Raw genomic sequence first — 25304 nt, 5'->3', positions numbered from 1 at the left:
AGGTGCCTGGGTCATTGGACCAGATCCCACAATCCTCCCATCTATGGCATGGACGGGTAGTGGGTGTTCCAGGGGGTCCACGGGAAGGCCGAGACTAGCAGCCAGTGAGCTGTCCACAAAATTGCCTGCAGCCCCAGAATCCACAAAGGCTGTCAGTGATTTATGTTGGGAGGTCCAGGCTAGAGTAGTGGGATTGACTGGCTGCTGGTGCCAAAAACCTGTAGCACGAGGGTTACATGCTCTTTCTCTGACCCTCTGACGTATGCAGTTGTCCAGGCGGATTCACACGTCATAAAGGTCGCAGAGTGTAGAGGGTAGGTCACGAGTGGCCAGCTCGTCCTTCATCTTGCCATTGAGACCTCGCAGAAAGATCAGCCTTAAGGCCTCTTCACCCCAAGCACTCTCCACTGCCAGAGTGCGAAAGTCTATAGCATATTCTGCTACAGAGCGTGCACCCTGGGTGAGGTCTAGCAGCCGTGGGCCAGTGTCTCTGCCCTCTAATGGCTGGTAAAACACCTGATGTGAACGCCTGAGCAGTAAGGCAGTCAGGAGAGTTCTGCTCCCACAAGGCCGTAGCCCACACTAAAGCTCGGTCCGTGAGCAGTGACACCATGTAGGCCACTTTGGAGCGCTCTGTGGGGAACCGGGAAGGTTGCTGCTCGAATGTGAGACTGCATTGCAGCAGGAATCCTCTGCATTTGTCTGATTCCCCAGTGTAACGCTCTGGTGTAACCAAGTGGGCCTCATGTCCAACCGTGGCTACCTCAGGAGGAGAGGGTTGGACCGGCTGTGCAGCAGTCTCAGGGCAGGCCTGTGTGGCCTCAGCCTGAACTGTAACCAGCTGGTTCAACCGCTCTGTTATCGCCAATAGCAGTTGCTCATGGCGGCTGATGTCCGTGCCTTGATGTTGTAAAGATTCCTTAATTGGCGCCAACTCCATCGCCCATCCATCGCTACTTTCTGTTACGGTGTGGTGGAGGGTTTGGACTCAAGTGCAGTTTTATTATGAGTAAATGAAACTACTCCTTTTGTGGTGTGTGCTTGATGAATGTCGGGCTTAAACCCCCAACCCTGGTAATGGGAGCCCAGTGTATTTCCGCTGTGCCACCACGGCTGTGAGGGGTGGCAGTATAAACACTGATCTTAAGCAACACAGAAAGTGGCGGGAAAACAAACAAAGGAAAAAAACAGGAAGGATGTTTACTCAAACTAAAGACAGCAACTCAAATGCTTTTCACTTTTCTGTTTACAACTTAACCCTCTGTTACCGTTCGCCCCTCTACAAAGGTGCGACGGGGAAGTGTGTTTGGCTGAGTGTATTTATACCGTGCAACACAGGTGGGTCTAGTCAGCGTTGATTACCGCTGGGAATTCTGGGTCTTTGAGTTCTTTGCTCCAACCCCACCAGCTTTCCTACTTTGCTGGCCAGGCCCCCTGCTGGTGGCAGGCGGTACATGCTGCCTGCTCACAACCATCCCAAAAACACCATCCCTACTGTGAAATACGGGGGTGGAAGCATCATGTTTTGGTGGTGTTTTTCTGCACATGGGACAGGACAACTGCAATGCATTAAGGAGAGCATGAATGGGGCCATGTATTGCGAGATTTTGGGGAACAACCTCCTTCCCTCAATTAGAGCACTGAAGATGGGTCGTGGTTGGGTCTTTCAACATGACAATGACCCAAAGCACACAGCCAGGATAACCATGGAGTGGCTCCGTAAGAAGCATATCAAGGTTCTGCAGTGGCCTAGCCAGTCTCCAGACCTAAACCCTATAGAAAATCTTTGGAGGGAGCTCAAACTCCATGTTTCTCAGTGACAGCCCAGAAACCTGGCTGATCTGGAGAAGATCTGTGTGGAGGAATGGGCCAAAATCCCTGCTGCAGTGTGTGCAAACCTGCTGAAAACTACAGGAAACCCTTGACCTCTGTAACTGCAAACAAAGGCTACTGTACCAAATATTAACATTGATTTTCACAGGTGTTCAAATACTGCAGCAGTAACACACACACAAAAAAAAAAAAATAAAAAATCATACATTGTGACTTCCGGATTTTGTTTTTTAGATTATGTCTCTCACAGTGGACATGCACCCAAGATGAAAATTTCAGACCCCTCCATGATTTCTTCTTTATATATATATATATTAAAATATATTAAATTTATATGAATCTTGGTTGTAATTTACATTACATTACATTTACATTACAGTATTTATAATTTACATTATACACAGTGCACACGATACACACAGTATAAAAGCAATAATTATAAAGACAACAGTAGGGGTTAACAATTATCTCTAAGTCACCTGGAAACAGACTTCTGCAGGCCCACCTCCAAACCATAATGTTTCATGACAACCAGAAGCAAACACCAGAATGAAGCTGATGCTTCCTTCCTTTTCAAAATTCCCATTCCACCCTAAATAGTGCAGTAGTTGCATTTAGGCGCCTTTTATCACTTTTCCACTAAGAGAAGAATTAAAGCTGGCAGGCCTGTGTTTCCTGTTGCAGCTCATGGGTGGAGTGCAGTGGTTAGTGTGTGCTGATAGGTGTGAAAAGCAGAGCAGTGGTGGAAATTGCTTACAACTTGGCTGCAGAAGCAACAAGACAGAACAAGATTGAGCCCAGCAAGCTTTGTTGATGTATTGTGTAAGATATTTGACTGGCCATTTCATACAGTTGAAAGAGGCATGTAATTTTTCCAAATTATTATGATTAGCCCAGACTGGATGGTCAAAGCCCATCCGTCTAGTCATAGAAGGATACAGGTGTTCTCTCAAGCAATAGATGCAAGTTAGGCCACATTTACATGAACTGAATTGCAGAAGAAATAGGTTATAACCTCTTACAGTTTAAATAAAGTGAATGTAGGAATCAAGGTTAGGAAAGAAAAGCTTGGTAACTCCCGTTGCAGTGATTTTCACTTTTTCAGAGCATGGATCTCCTAACACTGCTGATCAGCTAGTATAAGAAAACTTAAAATACATATAAAGTTCAGCATTTAATATTTTTAAATAAAATATTACTGCAACTTTATAAGCGGTAATGACGCTGAATAAATCTACTCTATGATCATGATTAAATTCCTCACTCTTCCACACAAAATCTTACTCTTCTCTCATGGCTTGCATGTGCTCCAGTCAGTCTTAATTTTCATGATTACAATATAAACTTTTAAACAATTCCTTGCAAACCCATAGATTCTCGTGGTAATTACGGTAATAGATTGTTAAATATATGCAAAAGTTAAGCTCTGAGTGGCTCAGCGGACTGAATAAACTCATAAAGAGGGCTGGCTCTGTCCTTAGACCCAGTGCAGGTGGTGGGAGACAGGAGGATGACAGCCAAGCTGGCAACCATAATGGAGAACAGCTCCAGACTATGGCAGCACTGGGCAGCTCCTTTAGTGACCGGATGCTTCACCCCAAGTGTGTGAAGGAGGGGTATCGCAGATCCTTCCTTCCTGCTGCCAGACGGCCTCCACAACCAGCACTGCTTCCAGCAGACCACATACACACATGCCCAGGAGTCAAAAGGGTGGGGACAAGGCCAATGTAGCAAAATATTGATGTTTAAAACATAAAAAGATTTTGGTGCAACATTTTCTATTCAATATATATTTCATACATTTAATATTTAGAGTGATGTTTTGAAGTATTTCCAACATCTAATTTATAATGCGGGGTCATATAAGTTACCCTGATTAAAGAATACACACACTAGTGTGGCCTTTGTACACTAATGTGCTTTGCAATGTCCATCAGGTCATAGGTGTCATCTTGTGATTGGTACAGATCAGCAGAGCAACATCTCCAACAAGCCAGTCAGCAGCACCGCCACAAACTGCGCCAGAATCAGGTTAAACCTCCATATTGTTAGAATAGCCTTGCTTTGATGGGTCACCTCATTTTGATGTTTACTGACCATTACTGACTGAGCAGGCTTCTAATTACTTCTGTCTGTATCTGCAGGTTCTGTCACGCTCATCTCCTCCTTGTCAGTGGCTCTGCTGCTGTTTGGTATCCTACTCTATTGGTTTCTCAGACAGAGAAAAAGGAAACATGATAATGATCCCAGTAACTATCAATGTATACTTACACTGTATATACATACACTGATGCACAATTAGCGATGTAAAGTCAAGCTTCACAGTTTATTAAGCGATATCATGTTTGTGAGACCATACTTCACCCACCCCAATCATATAATTTTACATACAAGAATGAAAGTATTTATTTATATTGATCAGTTAACAATGAAAGATATCTAGAGTCACAAACAAAGACTGAAAAAAGTGGATTAGAGTCCTAATCAACTGCTGATAACACTTTAAGCCAGACACCGCCCAGCCTTTGAGGCTGTGAACACACTTACTCCTTGTTTCACCAGTTCTCATTCTGCACTTTAAAATAACTCACATTTGCATAATTTGCTGATCTTGTGCATCAGTGTTACTTGAGTGTAAAGAGTTCATTTTGCCCCCTAGTGATGAAAGAGTATTTTCAGTTGAGTTCTCAATGTAATGTTTTCTCCACAGATTTTCTTCAGCTAAAGAAGAGCAAATAAGGGTGAGTTATAGTGCATGTGTGTGTATATATATATATATATATATATATATATATATATATATATATATATATATATATATATATATATAAATAAAATGGAGTTTCATTTTTGTTATCAATAACAACAGCAATAAAATAACATGGGGAAAGTGTTTCTAGTTAAGTGTACACAATGTAGCTTCCCATAAAAAAATTCAAGTGTGCGGTTAGTGTTACTTCTTTTAAACTAAAAACAATTAAGTATGCTTTCAGTTTACTTTTTCTGTACTTAATGATTTACTAACTGAATTTACACTTGGCTAATACTGACATTTACAGAAAAGTGAAGTATACCAGGCTTTAAACTTGACTGCTCTTTTAGTGCGGTTTGTATTGGTTTGGTAAAGAACTGTTTGAACAGAAACATGCTTCACTGTAATAATATCTGGTCAGATAGCACTGACATTTCCAGCCAACAATAGTTATAGTTTACTACTCTTTTTACTATCATGTCAACTTCAGTTAAATAAAGCGTAGCACTATAGCTGCTGTATGAAAAGTGTTAAATACAAATAGGTTCACTTTTAGTAGAGTTGCAGTACAAAGTAAAGTGGTGTAAACCAGCTGTATGCTCAATGTACTACTACCTTGCCTAAATGTACACATTTATAAAGTGGGCCAATTTAGTCCCAAGTACTGAAATACTACACTCATAAGTATTCTACCTCTACACTGATATTAGTATAGATACCACATACCCACAGTATACTTGGGAAATATACTTGAACTTAACTCAAGTTGAAAATAAACTAGACATTTTTGTAAGAGGGTGCAAGGTTCCACTTCCAAAACATGTTGCTTCTTTGGGTTCAATCTTTGTTCCAACTGAACATAAAATTTAAAAAAAGATGTTGATCTTTTTTTCTTAAATGGCAACATCTCACGTAGACAGGGAAAGTGGCTTTTAGTTCATGGTAGACCTGTGCCTTGGGGTTCCTGGGTTGTCCCTGACTGTCCAAACCAGTTTCTCAGCTGAGGGTGACAATTTTGGTCTTTTTCCAGACCATGGCAAAGTGTCTACACCTGCCAATGACTTGTTGGTATGTATAGCTGTTTGATCAATGATCTTGGAGTCTGCAGTAGTTTAGAAATTGCTTTAAGAGACATTCCTGACCTGTGCAGGTCTTCAATCAGAATCATTCTTAGCAAAATGTCCAAAAAGCTCAGTGCAGATCTATGTGTTGGTCAATTAAATTAGTGCATCAAAAACAAAAAACAATGTTTTGGAACTTTGAGCTCCAATTAATTAATAATCTAAGTGGCTGTATGGATATTGCTGACCCTGTGTTGATTTCAGAAGTCACAAAAATATTAACTTGATGTGTATTTTAAAACACATTCCCAAGAAAAAGACAACTCAACTTTCCATGACAGGGATGTCCATGAGTGTACATAAACCTCCATACAACTGTATATATCTAGTGTATTTGAGGGTTATCCTGCTTGTACCTATAATGTATATACAATACAGGTCTTGTGTTGACTGAAGTATCTTTATTAGCATACAGTAAACTGCACAACTAACTACTATGATTTGAATACAGGTTTGCCTTGATTCAGCAATATTAGTCCAAGTTCAAAATCATATCAAACCAAGACACACTTCAACTACAGGTTACCAACTGGGCACTTAGCTAAGCGTTTAAACACTAAAGAGCAAAATTCCAGTAAAAGTCGTGTAGTTTTTATCATCATCAAAAACCCAACTTTCTCCCCAGAGGCGGACAGACATCTGGTCACCCTTACTGAGCCGAATGGTGACTGCATTCGCTCCATTATTGGAGCCCTCATTCATGTTCTTGTGATGACCTGTGGTTACAATCCGTTGCCCATTCTTGGTCAGAGTCAAGTAGGCACTTTGACCGCCCAAGGCGTGGTCGTAGAACAAGAAAAGATACACACCACTGACCGGTGCTGTGAAAATTCCTGCAGCAGAAAACATGATGATTAAAAATTACCAAGTAGAACTTGGCCTTTATGTAGGACAAGTGGACAACTGCACATCACATACCTGTAGTTGTGTCATAGCCATTGCCTATATTGGTGAAAACATTGCTGTATCGCAATGTGGTTTCTTCTTTGAAAGGTCCGACACTGCCGAAACTTCGCAAGGAAGCAGAGAAAGCTACATTTGTTCTGTCTGAAAGAAAAAAAAGAGACATTGTTCTTTAATGGCAGTAATGAACAATCCTATATTATATAAACACAACAGATTGGAAGAGGTGGAACATATTTACCTGAAGGTCGTTTCTTCAGCTGTTGCTCTCCTAGCTTCTTCTCAGTTGTGTTTATTCTGGAACGAAGTGCTTCAAGTTCATTGTTCTGCTCTAGAAAGAAAAAAAACACACCATACTGTTACTGTTCCATTTTAATTTTTTTTGTTCAATTGACCACAGAAAAGCATTGCCCATATAAACAGGAAATTCTTGGGTAGCTACATCAATGTCCAAGTCACCGGGTCCAAAGCCATATGGTAGATAGAGGGAAATTAACTCCTGCAGCACTGAGCTGTGGAACCGATTGCTCCAGAGTGCTGTATACCACAGGTATACATTACAGAGGTATGTTTTTTAGATCTTTGAACTAACCATTCATTATCAGTAACTAAGCTCGTCAATGCTCTTATGGATGACTGCCATCAAATCCTCTAAAATCTATTAATAAGGCTTTTACAGAAGAGTAGATGATGTTACTGCAGCAAAGGTAAAAACACTCCCTATTATTGGAGGTGCAAGTTTCAACACACTTGAGAAGAAAACTGTGGCTCCATTAAGGATAAAGAAATGAACTCTTCAGTTTCAGCACTGTTTCTGCAAAAATGCTAGCAGTTTGGTAGGCGAGAACTTTATCTCCTTATTCTCAATAATACTGCAACGTTATGGCCAGGATTCTACAACAGCCCAGTAAAGCTCCCTCTTTTTAAAAAGATCTCAGCAGTGGAACAACTGGCCACCATGGTCAGGACAGACCATCCTAGCAAGTTAAGCCCAAGAGCAGACCACAAGAGGATTAAAAGGAGACACACAATGGTTGCAAGAAGAAAGCCCTTATGGTCCAAACAAACAAACCCATCAGAGTATGACTAATGTTTGTCAGAGAACATCTAGACAAAGCAGGACTTCACATCAGTTGAAAGTGGACCAGAGTGCTAAATGGATGATACTTCACCAGCAGATGTTGATGACTTATCTCTGGTTAAAGAGTTACAGCAGCTCTGTACAGATAAAAATACAGAGACCCTAGTCTTATACTTCATGCAAAGGTGGCCGCTTCAAAAGTGACGCTCACGGTGCTTGCACTCCATGCCTCAGGATCATTGGACATTTGAAGGAGCTCTTCCTGGGCAGATACAGCTCTACAGGTATCCGTATGATCCCTCTATGATCCCTCTTATCATACAGTGGAAACGTCAACTAATGTGACTCGAATCCCCCACCTCTGAGACTGGAAGATCTAAATCATGTCAAATGAGTCTTCCAAGTAGTCCTTCGTTCTCCTTCCACAACAAAAAAATATGACATGAGTTTTACAAACCCGTAATTCACAGAGATCAACCATACCTTTATTCTGCTTTCTCAGAGACTCAAGATCATGTTCAGTGACCGTCAATCTGGACATAATCTCTTTAAGCTGTGTCCTCATGGCCTCTACATTTTCTTTCATCACTGCTTCATCTTTCAGGAGCAAAGTGCACAAATCCAGAGAACAAACCAGCTGTTTTGGAGGATTAGGAGCTGCTGCATTTTCTGCAGATGCTGATGACCAAAGACTGTAAAGTAAAACAATCAGAATTCCAGTGACTCTCATTTCTAATCTGTGAGGCAGAGCTTCCAGTACAGCTTCTGTGTGCAGGGTTTGTCCTCAGGTTGCACATTTATACTTGCTGATTATTTGACAATACAAGCTGGATCAATAAGCACTTTGGACCTGTCAGAGACCATTTTTCCACCTGAGCAGAAGGTTTGCATTTTGGCACTGGTTATTCTAGGTCATGTTTATAAAAAAACATCAAATTATCATAGTGTTAAGAATGGCAAATATTGTGTGGACAAATATTGGTGAGGATGTAGTGTAGATTTGGGCAGTTTGAGGAGATAACATTAGGTCTGAGTGAGTCATTTATTGAAATTGTTTTATTGTATTTTGTTCCTTGTTTCTTTTGCTGTATATTGTATACTGTATTTCTAGTATTAGTCATTTGTCTACCTGCCCAGGACCTGCAACTGGAACTACATGGTCTGGCTGGTATTTGGCAAATATTTGTCTGACAAGTCAACTCATACAACACATGGAGATCTAATCTTCAGTTCCATGTTTAAATAGGTTTTCTAGGTCAAATGAGTTAAAACTATTATTGAATGTAAGCAGAGTATTAATATTTAACTATATGGAATAACAGCAGCTAACCCATCTCATTTCACGATGCATCATGGTTTCTTTTGGGCCAATTCTCGAGAATGCCAGTCCTCGAATGACAGCACTGTGGCAGCACTGTAAATAGACTTTATTGATCTCAAAGGAAATTGAGCAGCTAGTAGCAATCGCACAATATAGCACAGTAATACAATACAATACTTACAATAAATAGAATAAATGTAAAAAATATGCATTTGAAACCAACCAGAGATAAAAGGCAGTGCAGTTATAAAGAACTAAGAATGAATCAGACAGACGACAATACTGAATAATTGTGTGCATATATGTATGCAAAGTGTCCCAGAGTTAGAGCCTGATGGCTCTCAGAACAAAGGGTATCCTAAACCTGTCTGCAGAGCAGCTCTGTGACAGCAACCTACCACTGAACTGAACTGCTCCTTTGGTCCATAACGATGGTGTGGTGTTACCATCATCGTCCATAATGGAGAGCAGTTTGTGGATGCAGAGATATTTAGGAGAACACAGCTTAAACCTGGAATTCTCATCATGGGTATGACCCCAGAAACCCTGTAATGATTCTGGTTGCATTAAAGTAAGAGTTGTGGTCTGTAAACTGAACTGTGTATGAGCCCCCTGATTGTTTTATTAGTCTTGTGAGTTCCCCTGCCTGGGGATTCCACTGCCTGTAAATGACACCATCCCACATCATCCATTCAACCATCTGGAAAGGAGAGCAAAACCACAGCTCCATGTATTCAGTCTAGAATCTGAAGACTCCAGCCATGCTTCTTTCTCCTCATATCTGCCAACGTTCAGACAATTTAGGGAGAGCAAAACAATGCCAGTCCTATTCCCCAGTATGGGCCTATGGTGCAGTTACATATATTGACCACTGGAAAATGGAGAGTTAGGGTCAGTTGTTAGTGCCATAAACCAAAAAAATAAAAAAAATAATAAAATTGAGGTAAAATAACAGGGTGGTAAATACACTTGTAAATCCATGGTTCTTGAATCAACCAAGATGTTTTGCACATGGCATGATTTCCAGGCAGAGCTGCAAACATTTCCAAGCCTTACTAGGGAGTTGCTATGGTATTCAAGGTGGTACGACCTAGTAACCACCAAGTAACACCCTTCAAACCACCTGGCACACTATAGTAACTGCTTAGGAAAACATGAAACTCGGGCACAGAACAGCTATCGCTAGATCCTCAGATGTTTTCTGGGTGATTGCTATGGTGACCCATGTCATTGTTAGAGTGTTGCAAAGTGTCACAGTGTAGTTGCTCTGGTGTTTCCTAGTTGGTTGCTAACCTATGGTGTTGCTATGGCCTTCCATGTTCCCTGTTACTAGGTGGGTGTGTAATATTTAAGTAGCATAAGATCAGGTGTTGCCAACTTGTTGAAGATCTTTGTTGTTTTCCAGATTTTTTTTCAAGGTGAGGCATTTATAGCCAAACTTGCAAAACACACCTATCTGTATTCTGGCCTGGTTCAATGCTGGTGCAACATTTCCTAAGAAATGAAGAATGGTTGTTATGACTTGAATGTAAATGTCTCTGACTGTCTCTGACTTCTACAGTTCTGTATTTCCTCATAATATAAAATTGTATTCCTGTATTCCTAATATAAATATAAATGGTGAAGAAGCATTGCTGTGAAAAGAACCTTCAATTTTTTGACAACATAAAGACAAGGTGAGGGATCATCCCAGATGCTCTCTGACTTTTGCAGAAGCTTATAAAAGATTAACTGAACACCTTGAAATGTTGCCGTTCTGTGATGTATAGAAAATGACAATATTTTCATATCAACATACATAAACAGAATTTGATTCATTAAATTAAACCTGTGAATATTAATAAATAAAAATGTCAATGCATTGAAAGTGTGTATATTTAGTTAACAACAACAGTATTCATTTTTTGCACTTTCTAACTTGATGTAATATAGGTAGTATAACTTTAGTTAGCATTCATATAGCCCCCTTCTTCAAATTTAGGACTTCATCCTTGATTCTGTTATGTGACTTGTGACCTGCTTGGATACTGTAGTCCACTGTCCATAATGAGGCAGAACTGACAAACTGGATACAACAGTTTCAACCACATTTACATTGACTATCACTTTCCTTTCTTATGGTTTCTTTATCATATATTTTGTAATGATCAGCATGAACTTTCAACTAGAAGGTCATTACAAAAATCCAATCTTGATGTTATAAATGCATGCACCAGCTTCTCAGCTTCATCATTTATTTAATCTACGTGCAGATGTGTGCTTTAAATGAGAGGACAGCGTCAAAAACAACCTGTTTTTTTTTTTTTTTTTTACAGTGGTGCTTCGTATGACTGAGAATCCATCTAAATCTGCAGCAATCTGCATTTTCTGATTTATCCATATTTGGATCAATGGGTGTTTTCTGTATGAAGCCAAAGAAAGTACATTAAGAATGAAAATCAATACCATGTTTATGGATTATTTAAAGAGTAAATAGTAGCCGACCCAGGATTGATCCTTGAGGAACACCATAACTTACTTTTGAGTGGTACAAAGTTAAAAAAAGTGGTGGTTTTGCATGCTCTATGGTGTCAAAGGCAGCACTAAGGTCAAGCAGCACAAGACTAAACCCAGACTGAAAGACCTTGTAAATGCTACTGTTGTGGAGGTAGGTGCTTTTTCTCGGACCTTGGCTATAAGGGGAGTTTTGATTTTGGTCTATAGTTAGTGTATAATTGTCTATAAATGTAACTTACCTGTTAAAGTGATAGCTATAAAAACAATCTATACATAAATCTAAACAAAAAAGGTGTCTTCTTTAGTCCTGCACTGGAACCAAAGTAGTCAGTGTACCTAAAAGGTAATGCATGTCTGGTGTATCACCAGTTAATGCATGCCCATTCCCTCAAACTCTCTTTTTATTCTGTTTGCTAGGTCATGGAACAAGCAACAAAAGCAGACAGTCTCTATGGCATTTTACCAAACAATCTGGAGCGGTTTTCTTTTTTTTGGGTTACATTTAAATTAAAGAAACTGATATGACCTATCAAGGTTTTTTGCTGCTGTCAAACATTCGGTTGCTGAATGAACAATAGCTTGTGGACTATGGACCTCATCTGTATTATCACACCTCCTCCCTATACAAACACACTCTGCACCCTGCACTTACCATACGCACAGTCACACTGCACCCACATAGACTTTCCCTCACCCATTCTACACCTGAACTCCCGTTCAGTGCCTTTAGTAAATATCATGAAACATTCAGATTATATTAAACCTGTTAATTTAACTGCTTTTTACCAGTTCGGTATTGTAAATAGAAAGTGTGTATAATGTGTACAAGTTAATGTGTAAATATTCAGTATTTCTATTTGCAAATTTGTATTATTCTTTTTACTACTGTGAGGGACGATGCACCCACTTTTTTTTGTTTACTCACCTTTACACCTGTGTAATGTGACGTGACAATAAAAGTTATTTGATTTGAAACATTATTTCATTTTTAGATTTGGTGTGGCCTGGGTTGATTGGGTGATGTGGCCCAGTGGCCCTGGCCATACCCCTGCCTTCCAGATACCATTTACACAGTTCTATGCAGAAAGCAAACATTCACTGCCTGAGAAGCTACAATTAAAACCAAACCAGAATTTTATTTTTTATGATGCACAAAACTCTGCAGGCTAATCATAGGACCATGAAAATACACATATTATAGGCTTTGCATCATTTAAATATTCAATTTACTGAAGTCGCAAGTGTGCATATTCCTTTTTTAATTGTATTTTACATACATTACTGGGGATGCCATCAGAGAGCTAGGCATATTCCAGGGACAAAAGTACTGCCTTCTTATGAAACTTTTTATTTATGCATTATCTTTAAGAATGTAGTGCACTTAATGTTGTTTGAGTATAAAAAAAAACAATGTCCCCCAAAGAATATGTCTGTGTGCCTTTTAAGATCAGTACAACTTAATAAATCATCTAAATATTAGTATATAAATTCTCATGTGTCCAGTCCTAATCTCACGTTAAAATATCTGGATACCTTAAACACAACAACTTTGTGAGAAGCTCTTATAAACTAGAAGCGACTAGAAGAGACTGTAGCCCATCTATTTCAATGAACAGTTACATTAGCTTTACTGTAGCGCTTCATCAGAGCTCGGTTTTTGACCACAGGAGCACTGCTGACTGGATGCCTGTGTGTTTTGTTTCTGATCCGGGTTATATAATTATTTCAATAGCTTTATGGTCAGCTTTTGGCAGCCTGCTCCCAGTTTGGACACACACTCTGATATTTGTCCTAAGCAGCTTCAGGTTTCTACCATGTTCCCTCATTCAGAGCTGATCCCATCTCGGATGTTTCTGACTGGTTTACTTAGCATGAATGTTTATCAATAGGAGTGAGTTCCAAGTAACCGCTGTACCTCTCTCCTTACTCCCCCAAAATCGATACTATTTTCCACAGAAGGAAGAATATGATCTCATAATTAAGATGTTCACATTTTGTATTTTAAGAGCAAGGCCATGCAGGGTACAACTAAGGATTCAAGGATATGGCCAGTCATCATAAGAATGCATTTTTCCAACTTGTTGTGTATAGTTACTTTACTTTTGCACACCACAAGCATGCGAGCACTGTTTTTTGTACATTTAGTGTAGTACTTTCTTCTTAATTTCAAAATATTTATTTATTGTATTTGTATGTGTCTGCGAGTGTAGTTCATGGGTGTGACCAAATTACCTGTAGTTCACACAGCTGATTGCATCAATAAAATGAGCTCTGATGGTTGATCTCAGGAAAAGGTGAATAACCAAAGGTAAGATGGAGTTCCGCAAGGCTCAATTTTAGGACCGCTATTATTTACATTATACATGTTACCACTGGGCTCAGTTATAAGCAGACATGGTGTTAATTAAATCTAGGCTGAAACTCATCTGTTTAGTTTAGCTTTTGGTATTTATGTTTCTTAGATAAAGGTTTCAGGTCCAGGGGTTCCCGGGCACAGGGACTTGTAGTACACAGATGCTGGAGCTGTCGTCTCGCTGCTTACACGCGATCACTCAGGTTTGTGGACGGTGGAGCAGATGGATGCCAATCTTCCAAGTACTAACTCTCTCTTCATCTTCTCCCAGTAAATGGTCACCCAGCCTGACCTGCTGGAAGATTCCCTGCTGAGGTCCCCTCTACCTGCTTCAGACCAGCTGCCACCTACCAGTCCAACTATCAGGGCCCCCAACCCACAACCAACCATAACAGACCAGCGGCACACCCGCCTATGCATTTACTTATTGTATTGATTATTTAGCTTACAAATCTGAAGAGTGATTTTCTAGAGGAAAATAGCAATCGGAGATCTAACACACCAGCCGGTCAGTTAATTTTATTTTATTTCAAGTAAATACATGTAATATTTATAACATCCCTCTCTTTCAGATTTCGATGATCAATCCGATCAATTGTATCAACCAACTTCTCAGAGTAAGTAATTTTAAACACATTATTTTGTCAGAAAATGATTTATATTTATTTACTTATTGACATATTTAATACCTTTAATAGGACTTCAAATAGAAGTCGCTGACACCCGTGCATTCGGTGTGTAAATTTTGACTAACTCAATAGAATCTATTTACTTTGGTATTTTTTATTTATTTATTTTATTGTTTCAGATTCCGGTGATTTATATCGGGATGAAACATTGGATCATCTCTATGACTTCCGATATCTGTCAAGAGCCGTGGAAATCTCATTGGTGACTGAAGTTCATGACTATGCACGGATCAATTATCAATATCACAGTGATGGCTCAGCGGTTAGAGCACCAGGCTATTGATAGCAGAGTTGTGGGTTCGATTCCCGGGCTCGACAACCTGCCACTGTTGGGCCCTTGAGCAAGACCCTTTACCCTCTCTGCTCCCTGGGCCCTGGAGTTTGCTGCCCACCGCTCTGTTTCCTGTTAGAAGCGGTGAATCAACTCAATGAATCTTTGGCGCACCCCTGCAATTACAACCCTTATGTAGTTTCTATATCATCTCCCGACAACAGCGAAGCGTATGACAACCCCTCAGGATTTTTTCTCTGATCTGATTGAAAGTTTATCGAGATTAAACGATAATCTGGAAAATTTTAAGTCAGGCATCACACATTTCATCAAACAGCTCCGTTCACGATAATGAAACAAGTAACTCATCACAGAACCCAAAACATTTCCCTTTGGAAGATTCAACCTTTCATCCGACAATGACTATGATCAAATGGGATATGGCGTAGATTGTAGCGATGTCCCATGACGGGTACTCTTATTTTCAGAACAGCAACATACCTCTTGACAAAACCTTGTTCTTGTTCCTACACGAAAATCATTAGTACAGAGTGAAAAACCTCATAGCCCTATTAGGCACGTCCTTCGTATGCCTTTACTGCTACACAGGATTTAACAATATGAAACATCATAAATGTGATTTCAATTGCAACGCGTGTCTTGACAGTAAATGCCCCGGTCATCCTAAAGAATCTGTACATCGGCATATTGCTATGAAAACATAAATCAGAAGACGTTAGAAGTTGCTCATTGTGTAATTTAAGGTACTACTGTCCTGAATCTAACACTACGCAAGATCGAATTAAAGGATCCAAAAAGCATCAGTGTCAAAAAAAAATGTCTGTAAACACTGCGGTGTCAAAGTTAATTCTGAAATTGAGCACGAATGAGTTATGAAACCGTTGAAAATGGAGCGGGCAGATGAAAAGTACGTCTTTTATGATTTTGAGTCCAATCAACAGATGGGTTACCACGTAGCAAACTATATATGTTGCATCGCTTTTAAAGGCAATGTGTGGTCTGCGGAAGGCGTTGAATGCGTAGCGTTTGTTGAACGATTTGGTAAAGGAAGGAATCACTCCTAGAATCATAGCACAAGGCAGTAAAATCTTATGTTTTGAAGATGAAAACTGTAATCAGAGATACATTGACAGCCTTTCTTTTCTTCCTATGAGACTGAGTGCAATTCCAAAGGCTACATTGGAAGTTCACATTGGAAAAGAAAGGTTATTTTCCACATTTCTGGAATACCCTTGAAAATCAAAACTACGTAGGGCCTTATCCTCAACCAGAGTTCTACGGTGTAGACACCATGATGAGCAAAGAGAGAGATGAATTTTTTTAGTGGTACGGCACACTCGCAGGAAAGGTGTTTGACTTTAGGAAAGAGATGGTGGAATTACGTTCGCATTCTGAGGATGGGGTGTCTGGCATTCAGGAGTGAAATACTAAACAACACGGGGGTAGACCCCTTCAAATGTATTACAGTCACGAGCATTTGTTTGAAAATTTTCAGAAGCGACTTCCTGCCTGAAAACACACTAGCTATCCCGCCTTTTTTTTTACATCAACAGGCAGAAATCACTTTCGACACCCACCATTCAATGGTTAGAGTACATCTCTAAAAGAGACAAGATTCCCATTCAACATGCCCTTAACAAAGGTGAAGTCAAGTTCGGAAACTACTATGTAGACGGTTACTTGGAAGACTGTAGCGTGAGAAAAGCTTTAGAGTTTTTAGGATGTTTATCACGGATGTGATAAATTCTACCCTTCAAACATGACCCATCCTCTGAGTAAGGATTCACATTCCTTTGTAGATATTCGCCAACAGAGTTCAGGTATTACGAATTTCAGGTATTACGAAGCACCCACAACAACGATGTGGGAACGTGTGGAACGAGATGAAAAGATCAAATCAGGATGTGAAACTTTTTCTTGATTGCTTTGACTTTCCCGAACGTTTAACTCCGCGAGGCGCTTTGTTCGGCGGTCGGACAACCGCTTTACACCTTCACTACATAGCTCAACCCGGTGAGAGAATAGATTACTACAATTTTGTAGTAAAGTTTGCACACCGATACAGACAGCGTGATCTTCAAAAGTAAACCGGGTGACTGGATGCTGCCTCTGGGGGATTACTTGGGTTGTCTCACGGACCAAAAACCTATGGTTACAGAACTTTCCAGGGTAAGACTATGATGAAAGTCAAAGGCATTGTTTTAAACTATGCTTATGCTAAAGTTTTAAACTTGGAATCCTTGATGAAACTGGTTGACGAAAGTGTGAAAAGTCGTGAGTCGTGTACGATAAACGCATTCTATTACAGGACTTTACAACCTTACCTTACAGGTATTAAACGATTGTCAAAAAAAAAAAGACAGTAAAAAATGGTTTAATGCTAGGTTTCAGCTCCCTTTTTCTTGCATCGTGTGTGGTCCTAGCAATATTGGTAAATCTGGAATATCATGTCAAATTCCTGATGTACGATGATCTGATGAAAAATATAAATGTTCGATTTGTTGAACCATTTCCACCCCACAAAACAAATTTATTGGTGATTGACGATTTAATGGAAACGGCTAGCAAGAATGAGGAAGTAGAAAAAAACAAATATACTCAACATATACAATCATAGAAATCTGAGCGTTATCTATCTGGTTCAAAATATGTTTTAAGGGAGAAGCAGCAGAACCATCGATTTAAACACCAACTACATGGTTCTTTTTTAAAATCCTAGGGACAAAAGTTACAGATTAGTGTGCTGGCCCGTCAAATGTATCCGGGTAACAGCAAGTACTTTTTAGAAAGTTTCCAGCTACCACTAGGCCATACGAATATTTATTTGTAGACTTGAAAGCTTTGATGCTGGAAGACTCCGGTCAGGACTGTTTTCCTGGGAAAATCCGGTAGTGCATGTACTGAAAAAAAAACCCCACCAAACCAGAAATGACGTCCGCTCAACTTAAGAGAAATTTACACATTAAGGGCACTAATCAAGCTATGCCTCAAGGAAGGAAGCTTATATTATGTAACGCCCCGAGGATCTCATACTCGCCATGTGCGAAATAGCTCTTAATCTACTCAGAGGACACTTTCCTTTAAAGACGCATCAGTATCGGCAATTGAAAAAAAACAAAACAATTACACTTTTTGCAGATAAACGAATGTCTGTGGAAGCTAAAAGAAAGTCTATTAACCAATCCGGGGGCTTTCTTCTACGTTTGTTAAGCGTTGCGGTACCCTTCATCAGTAGTTTAAAAGCATCGCTTCAGAAATAACATGGAACTGCAGGAAAAAAAATGTATTTGGTACCTCACCACCAACTCAAAATACTTGAGCAGTCAAGAAAATGTTAGAAAGACTGTGGAAAACGATATAGATGAAGAGAGGAGTTATATTCTGACTAGGACTGACTTGAGTCCTTATGAAAAGGCAAAACTTTATGACGTAACCTTGCAAAGATTTCTAAACCTAGAGGGGATGAAGAAACGACTCAACTAATGCTTTCGCTCCCCCTTGAATCTCAAAATAAAACGGTTACCGGTTTGGATAAGGATGGTCATTTGACCAAAGATGAATTTGTCAAAGAGGTCGATGATAATGTTCCATCCAGAACCAGAAAAAAAATGCTTCCTACATCATGGAGAATTGCAGTTGCAGAATTAGATCCAAGATGGCGCCACAGACGGCGACTCTGGTCAGAAGCTCCGTTGTGCTTTTTGTTTTTGTTGCCACATGTGAATATAACACGGTCACATACAGCACAGAGGATCTTCTCAGCATCAGGCACTCCATGCCAAATGGAATTACTCCCGATTTCTCATTATCAGACTGTTTTTTGGAAGTTGTAGTGAGCGGAGTAGCTGCGCTCCTCAGCCGCAGACGGACACGGGAAAGGCAGCAGAGCGCTCGTCAAACTCCGTCGGACTACGCACAGCGCTTCCTAGCATACACTTGGCCAACCTTCGTTCACTAGGCAACAAAATGGACGAACTTTCACTTCTGAACCAGACCAATAAGGACTTTTCTCTCTCCGCGGTGCTGTGCTTCACTGAGACCTGGCTCACAGATGTCGTCCCGGACAGTGCGCTCCAGCTCGCCGGCCTTCACCTCCACAGAGCAGACTGCGTCGCGGAGACTTCATGCAGAGTTAAAATCAGTCCTCCCTAAATTTCATCAGCACATCAAATGTGCTACCAGAGAGACCCCACCTGGGTCAATCGGACCACTGTTCTATATTTCTTACTCCAGCCTACACCCCCCTCAAGAGAAGATCTCAACCACATCACAAAGACTGTCCAGACATGGCCTGAAGGAGCTTCCTCACAGCTGCAGGACTGCTTTAAAAGGACCAACTGGGACATCTTTGAGGATCAGGACCTGGAAGAGTACACATCAACTGTACTCTGCTACATCAAGAACTGTGTGGACAATGTAACAGTGGACAAAAACATCAGGGTTTATCCAAATCAAAAACCCTGGATGAACAAAGAGGTCTGATTTCTCCTCAACAAACGCAACATCACCTTTAGCTTTATACAGAATGCCAAGAACTAACCTGAAGAGAGGCATCAAGGAAGCAAAGACTGCCAACAAGAGGAAAATTGAGGACCACTTCACCAACAACGACCCACATCAGGTGTGGCAGGGCATTCAACACATTACCAACCACAAGTCCAAAAACTGCATGACTGTTGAGGGTGATGCCTCACTGGCAGAGGAACTTAACTGTTTTTTTGATCGCTATGAGATGGGAGCAGTGGAGACAAACAAGACCTTCATCAGTCTCCAATAACCACATCCTCACAGTACAAGAACATGGTGAGACACATTCTCAAAGCAGTGAACCCCAGGAAAGCTGCTGGTCTGGATGGTGTGACAGGAAAAGTGCTGAAAATATGCACAGACCAACTCTGTGGCATTTTCACCAAAATCTTCAACCCGTCCCTATCAAAATCCATCATACCACCATGTCTGAAGTCATCATCCCACTGCCAAAAAAGAACACAATCAGCGACCTCAATGACTACCATCCAGTCGCACTCACACCGGTCATAATGAAGTGCTTTGAGAGACTGGTTCTACAGCACATCAGAGCCAGTCTCCCACTCAGCTTTGACCCACATCAGTTTGCCTACAAGGTCCACTGAGGATGCCATCGCAACTGCCCTCCACACAGCACTCCCACACCTGGATCACCAGGGGAGCTATGTGAGGATGCTGTTCATAGACTTTAGCTCTGCCTTTAACACGGTCATCCCCAGCAGATTGGTGACCAAACTCACAGACCTTGGACTTTCCCAACCCACCTGCATCTGGATTAAGGACTTTTTAACAGACCGCACCCAGTCTGTTAGATTGGGCCACCGTCACTCCTCTAGGGTAACACTCAACACTGGAGTTCCACAAGGTTGCATGCCGAGTTCTCTTCTCTACGCACTTTACACCCTCGACTGCACCCCCACCCACTCCAGCAACACAATCAAGTTTGCAAACGACATGACCGTGGTGGGACTGTGGTGGGATATCTGGTGGAGACGAGACCGCCTACAGGGATGAAGTCCAGGGACTGGCTGAGTGGTGTGCAGAGAACAATCTCTCCTTGAACTCCTCCAAAACAAAGGAACTGGTTATAGACTTCCGAAGGAGACGCATTGATCCCACACCACTCTTCATAAATGAGGCTTGTGTGGAAAGAGTGCCTTCTTTCAGATTTCTGGGTACGCACATCTCTGAAGATCTCTCCTGGAACACCAACACCACAGCTGCGGTCAAGAAGGCACAGCAGAGACTCTATTTCCTGAGAATTCTCAGGAGAAATAACTTCCATGAGAAGCTGCTGGTGTCCTACTACCGCTGTGCCATTGAGAGTGTGTTGACCTACTGCATCTCAACATGGTACGTCAGCTGCTCAGCGGCAGAAAGGACAGCACTACAGAGAGTGATTAACTCAGCTCAGATCATCACCGACTGTCCACTGCACAGTCTGGAGGACCTGTTCAGCTCCCACTGCCTCAGCAGGGCAGCCAACATTCTGACGGACTCCTCCCACCCTGGACATCATCTGTTCCAACAGCTGCCCTCTGGAAAACGCTTCAGGTCCATCACATCCAGGACAAACAGACTGAAAAACAGTTTTTACCCCAGCGCTGTACGGGAACTGAACGCAGCAAAACACACACACACACACACACACACACACACACACACACACACACACACACACAGCACTACCAACTGAAACAAACTAAAAACACTTTCACTTTCCCATATTTATTTTGAAAAAATCTCTTAACTACTCAGGACTTGTGCAATAATCTGTTAATTATATTGTATATATCTTCATCATCCACTGTAAATTTGTGTGTATATTTTTGTTTTTAGTCATGTTATTTATTGTATGTTTAAGCACCTTAAGGATTGCTGCTCAATTTCATTGTACATTGTGCAATTTATTAAAGGGTGCATATAGCTCTGTTCCCTGAGCTGCTCTGGGCCCATCTGACCACTCTATGGTCCATCTTCTCCCAACCTACAGACAGAAGCTCAAGTGGGCCAAGCCTGAGGTTAGTACTGTGAAGAAATGGACCAGTGAGGCTAAAAAGAGGCTTCAAGACTGTATGGAGTTAACGGACTGGTGTGTGTTTGAGGACTCTATAAGCTGCCTGGATGAATACACTGATACAGTGACGTCCTACATCAGCTTCTGTGAGGACATCGGTGTTCCGACCAGGACTCGCATTAAATATAATAATGACAAGCCTTGGTTTAACGCCAAACTGAAGCACCTGCGACAGTCTAATGAGGACGCATTTATGGAGTGGGGACCGTGCGCAGCTACTCCACCAAGCTGAGCAGACGGATGTCCACAAACGAGCCTTCAGCCATCTGGAAATGTCTACACAACCTCTCAGGCTACAAACGACCACCCCACCAGACACCACACCAGCTGGCTGACGACCTAAACACCTTCTACTGTAGATTTGAAAAGCCCAGCTCCAGCTCCACTCAACACCACTTCAGACCCTTCTGACTCTCAGCCACCCATACGGCCCGCCCTGAAGATCTGTGAAGCAGACGTGCACCGACGCTTCAAAAAATAAAGAGTGAGGAAGGCACCAGGTGACCTGGAAGTGTCACCCTTCTGCTTGAGGAACTGTGCAGACCAGCTCGCTCCTGTCTTCACCAAGATCTTCAATAAATCACTGGAGCAGTGTGTCGTACCAGCATGCTTCAAGTGCTCCACAATAATTCCCAACCCCCAAAAGTCAATCATTTCAGGAATGAATGACTATAGACCTGTCGCACTGACCTCTGTGGTCATGAAATACCCACCTGAAGGAGATCACCAAACTAGAACCCCTGCCGTTTGTGTATAGGGCCAACAGGTCTGTGGATGATACAGTGAACATGGGACCACATCCTCAGTGTGCCAGCCTCCACCTGCCAGTGGATCACAAACTTCCTCACTGGCAGAGAGCAGCAGGTGAGGCTGGGAAAGATCACCTCAGGAACCAGGACCATTGGCACAGGAGCTCCACAAGACTGTGTTCTCTCCCCGCTGCTCTTCTCACTCTACACAAATGTGTACCTCCACGGACCCCTCAGTCAAAATCCCGCAGTTTGCAGATGATTTGACTGTCATCGGTCTCATCCGGGGCAGTGACGAGTCTGCCTACAGATGGGTTGTGGAGCAGGTGGTCCTCTGGAGCAATCACAACAACCTGGAGCTGAACACAGCCAAGACAGTGGAGATGAGAGTGGACTTCAGGAGAAGTCCTCCAACCCTTCCAGAACTCACCATCCTCAGCAGTACTGTAACGGCTGTGGACTCCTACAAGTTCCTGGGCACAATAATCTCCAAGGACTTGAAATGGGACTGCAACATCAGCACCATCATCAAGAGAGCTCAGCAGAGGTTGTACTTCCTGTGTCAGCTGAGGAAGTTCAACCTGCCCAAAGAGCTGATGGTGCAGTTCTACACCGCCACCATAGAATCTGTCCTCACCGCAACCATTACAGTGTGGGGCAGCTCAGCCACCAAACACGACACCCACAGACTGCAGCGCATCATCAGGTCTGCAGAGAGAACCATCAGTGTGAAGTTACCCTCCCTACCGGACCTGCACATGGCCAGAACCAGGAAGGGTGTAGAAAACATCGTCCATGATCCATCACACCCTGACATCACCTGTTCCAGTATCTTCCCTCAGGTCAGTGTTTCAGCCAGTTGAGTATCAAGACCTCCAGACTACAGAGAAGCTTCTTCCCAAACACCATCACACTCATGAACAGCTGAACATTACAACACTACTTTCTGAATACAGTCTACTACATACAAACATCCTATCCAGATGTTCTCTCACTCTTCTTTCTCTGTACTGAACTTTATTTATCTGATAGTGTCTCTGAACAATCTGTACTACCGTCTCAACCAGTGTCTCCTCTGTTCTCCATATTTATCAGTCTGCACTGTTCTTTACTGCTGCACTTAGCACTTTACTTTAAATATACAACTCTGCACATGTTAAGTTTACAGGTGTGTCTGTGCGTGTATGTCACTGTGTGTGTAGGATGGGTGTGTTTGTTACTTCTGTAATGTCAGTTATCGTGCACTGTGAGCTACTGTAACCAAAAACTAATTCCTTGGATGTGTAAGCATACTTGGCCAATAAAGTCAGATTCTGAGAAAATATCTAGTGTCATCGAGTTGGGTTGAAGCTTCATGGAACGAAGACAGTTTATTTTCAAAGGGAAATCCATCAAAAGATTGCACATGTTGAACTTGGTTAAAAATCTCACGTTACAAATCGTAGCCAACTTAAACATTCCCTTATTAACCATTCCTAACGCAGGGGTTTGACCTAAAATATCCGACGTGAAGAAAACCAAGTCATTGTATTCTCAGGTAGATTCAAAGAGCTCGGATCATAAAAGAAGCGACTCTGACTCATCTAGTCACGGTACCCTCGACCCAGTTTTTAAATCCCCCAATGTCAAGCTGGTTACATTTTAATGAAATCCATTTCCCACTTGATGCTGATAGTAGTCCACGAAGACCTGAGGCGAATACCTTGGGCGAATCGGAATCCAAAAGTTACATTTAATCGGGCCACCCCACCCATTTCACTAAACAATTTATTACCATTTCTAACCTTTTCATCCAATATTTTTCTATTTTAAATATCTTTTCTAACGATAATCTTTTGCAGTTCTTGTTCATAAAGGATAAGAACTATTTGCCACAACAGAAATTAAATTTTTCCAATCTGAGGATAAAGATCACACAAAATCCATTTTTTGTCTAATTTTGATAAAGCGTCATCTGCAGATATCTGTCTCAGACACGTTTCATCATCGGCTCTCATCATCAATCATTTTGAGGAGCAGAGATTTACCCTGGGTCTTCAGGCTTTTTCTTGGAGAAGGATTTGGCAGAAGAGACTATGATATGCTACGATTCCAATAGTTGATATCTTCCTTCACTTCGTCTTTGTAAACAGTTACAGTTTTATCCTTGATCTCTTGCAGAGATGTCTTGTAGTCACGTTCATCTCTTAATTCGCACACAACTGTTTCAGCAACGGCTTGGAGTTTTTTCCAAAATCAGCATGTTCAAGATTCCACACAACTGGGTTGGTGTCTTTTAAATCTGGTGGGTAAATACACTTCCGGAAGGTGGGACTTCCGGTAAAAATGCATGCTTTTGATTGGTCAACATCCAAAAACAACCACCACATTGGAACCAGATAGCTTTTCCGCATAGTTACAAAATAATCATTAGATCAGACTATACTGGCCTCATGTTTTAAAAGATTGGTTACTTTGTTACATACAGTGCCTCCAAGTAGATTTTGCAGGTTTACACATTTGGAGTTAACTTGGCATAGTGACATTTGGACTGTAGATCAGCCCAGATGTGTAAAATGCACTGCAGCAAAAAAAGAATGATATTTCTTCGTTATTGTATTTTTAAAAATTGTGAAAGGTTTCAGAGGGTCAATTATTATTCAACCCCTCAAACCACCAGAATTCTGTTTGGTTCCCTAAGGATTAAGAAGTAATTTAGGCATAAAGAACAATGAGCTTCACATGTTTGGATTAATTATCTGTTTTTTCCCCACCTTTTCTGACCATTTAAGCCCCTCCCCTTGTGAACAGCACTCATACATGGTCAACATGGGAAAGACTAAGGAGCATTCCAAGACCATCAGAGACAAAATCGTGGAGGGTCACAAGGCTGGCAAGGGGTACAAAACCCTTTCCAAGGAGTGGGGCCTACCTGTCTCCTCCATTGGGAGCTTCATCCGGAAGTGGAAGGCTTATGGAACTACTATTAACCTTCCATGGCCTGGACAGCCTTTCAAAGTTTCCTCTCGTGCCGAGGCCAGGCTTGTCCGAACAGTCAAGGCTGACCCAAGGACAACAAGGAGGGAGCTTCGTGAAGATCTTATGGCGGTGGGGACATTGGTTTTAGTCAA

The 25304-nt window shown here is 41.5% G+C and overlaps 1 protein-coding gene across 1 annotated transcript; it reads right to left on the bottom strand.

Moving 5' to 3' along the window:
* Positions 1–6087: 6087 nt before the first annotated feature.
* LOC140546407 (complement C1q-like protein 2) lies at positions 6088–8466 on the bottom strand. The gene is made up of 4 exons (XM_072669628.1): positions 8174–8466; positions 6851–6940; positions 6625–6753; positions 6088–6539 (listed from the first exon to the last, which is right to left on the bottom strand). Exons 1-4 carry the CDS (start codon positions 8418–8420, stop codon positions 6256–6258), a joined length of 750 nt encoding a protein of 249 aa, XP_072525729.1. The 5' UTR covers positions 8421–8466; the 3' UTR covers positions 6088–6255.
* Positions 8467–25304: the final 16838 nt, after the last annotated feature.

The sequence above is a fragment of the Salminus brasiliensis genome, chromosome 24, assembly GCF_030463535.1.
Source record: "Salminus brasiliensis chromosome 24, fSalBra1.hap2, whole genome shotgun sequence".
In the NCBI taxonomy this organism is placed as follows: Eukaryota; Metazoa; Chordata; class Actinopteri; order Characiformes; family Bryconidae; genus Salminus; species Salminus brasiliensis.
This window is presented reverse-complemented; position numbering and strand designations above follow the sequence as displayed.

Excerpts from the sequence above, each read along its gene's own strand:
- LOC140546407 (XM_072669628.1), bottom strand. The coding sequence starts at position 8,420 with ATGAGAGTCACTGGAATTCTGATTGTTTTACTTTACAGTCTTTGGTCA. Across the intron at positions 6,941-8,173 it reads TCTGAGAAAGCAGAATAAAG|AGCAGAACAATGAACTTGAA; the intron begins GTATGGTTGATC and ends TTTTCTTTCTAG. Across the intron at positions 6,540-6,624 it reads TGGCTATGACACAACTACAG|GAATTTTCACAGCACCGGTC; the intron begins GTATGTGATGTG and ends TTTCTGCTGCAG.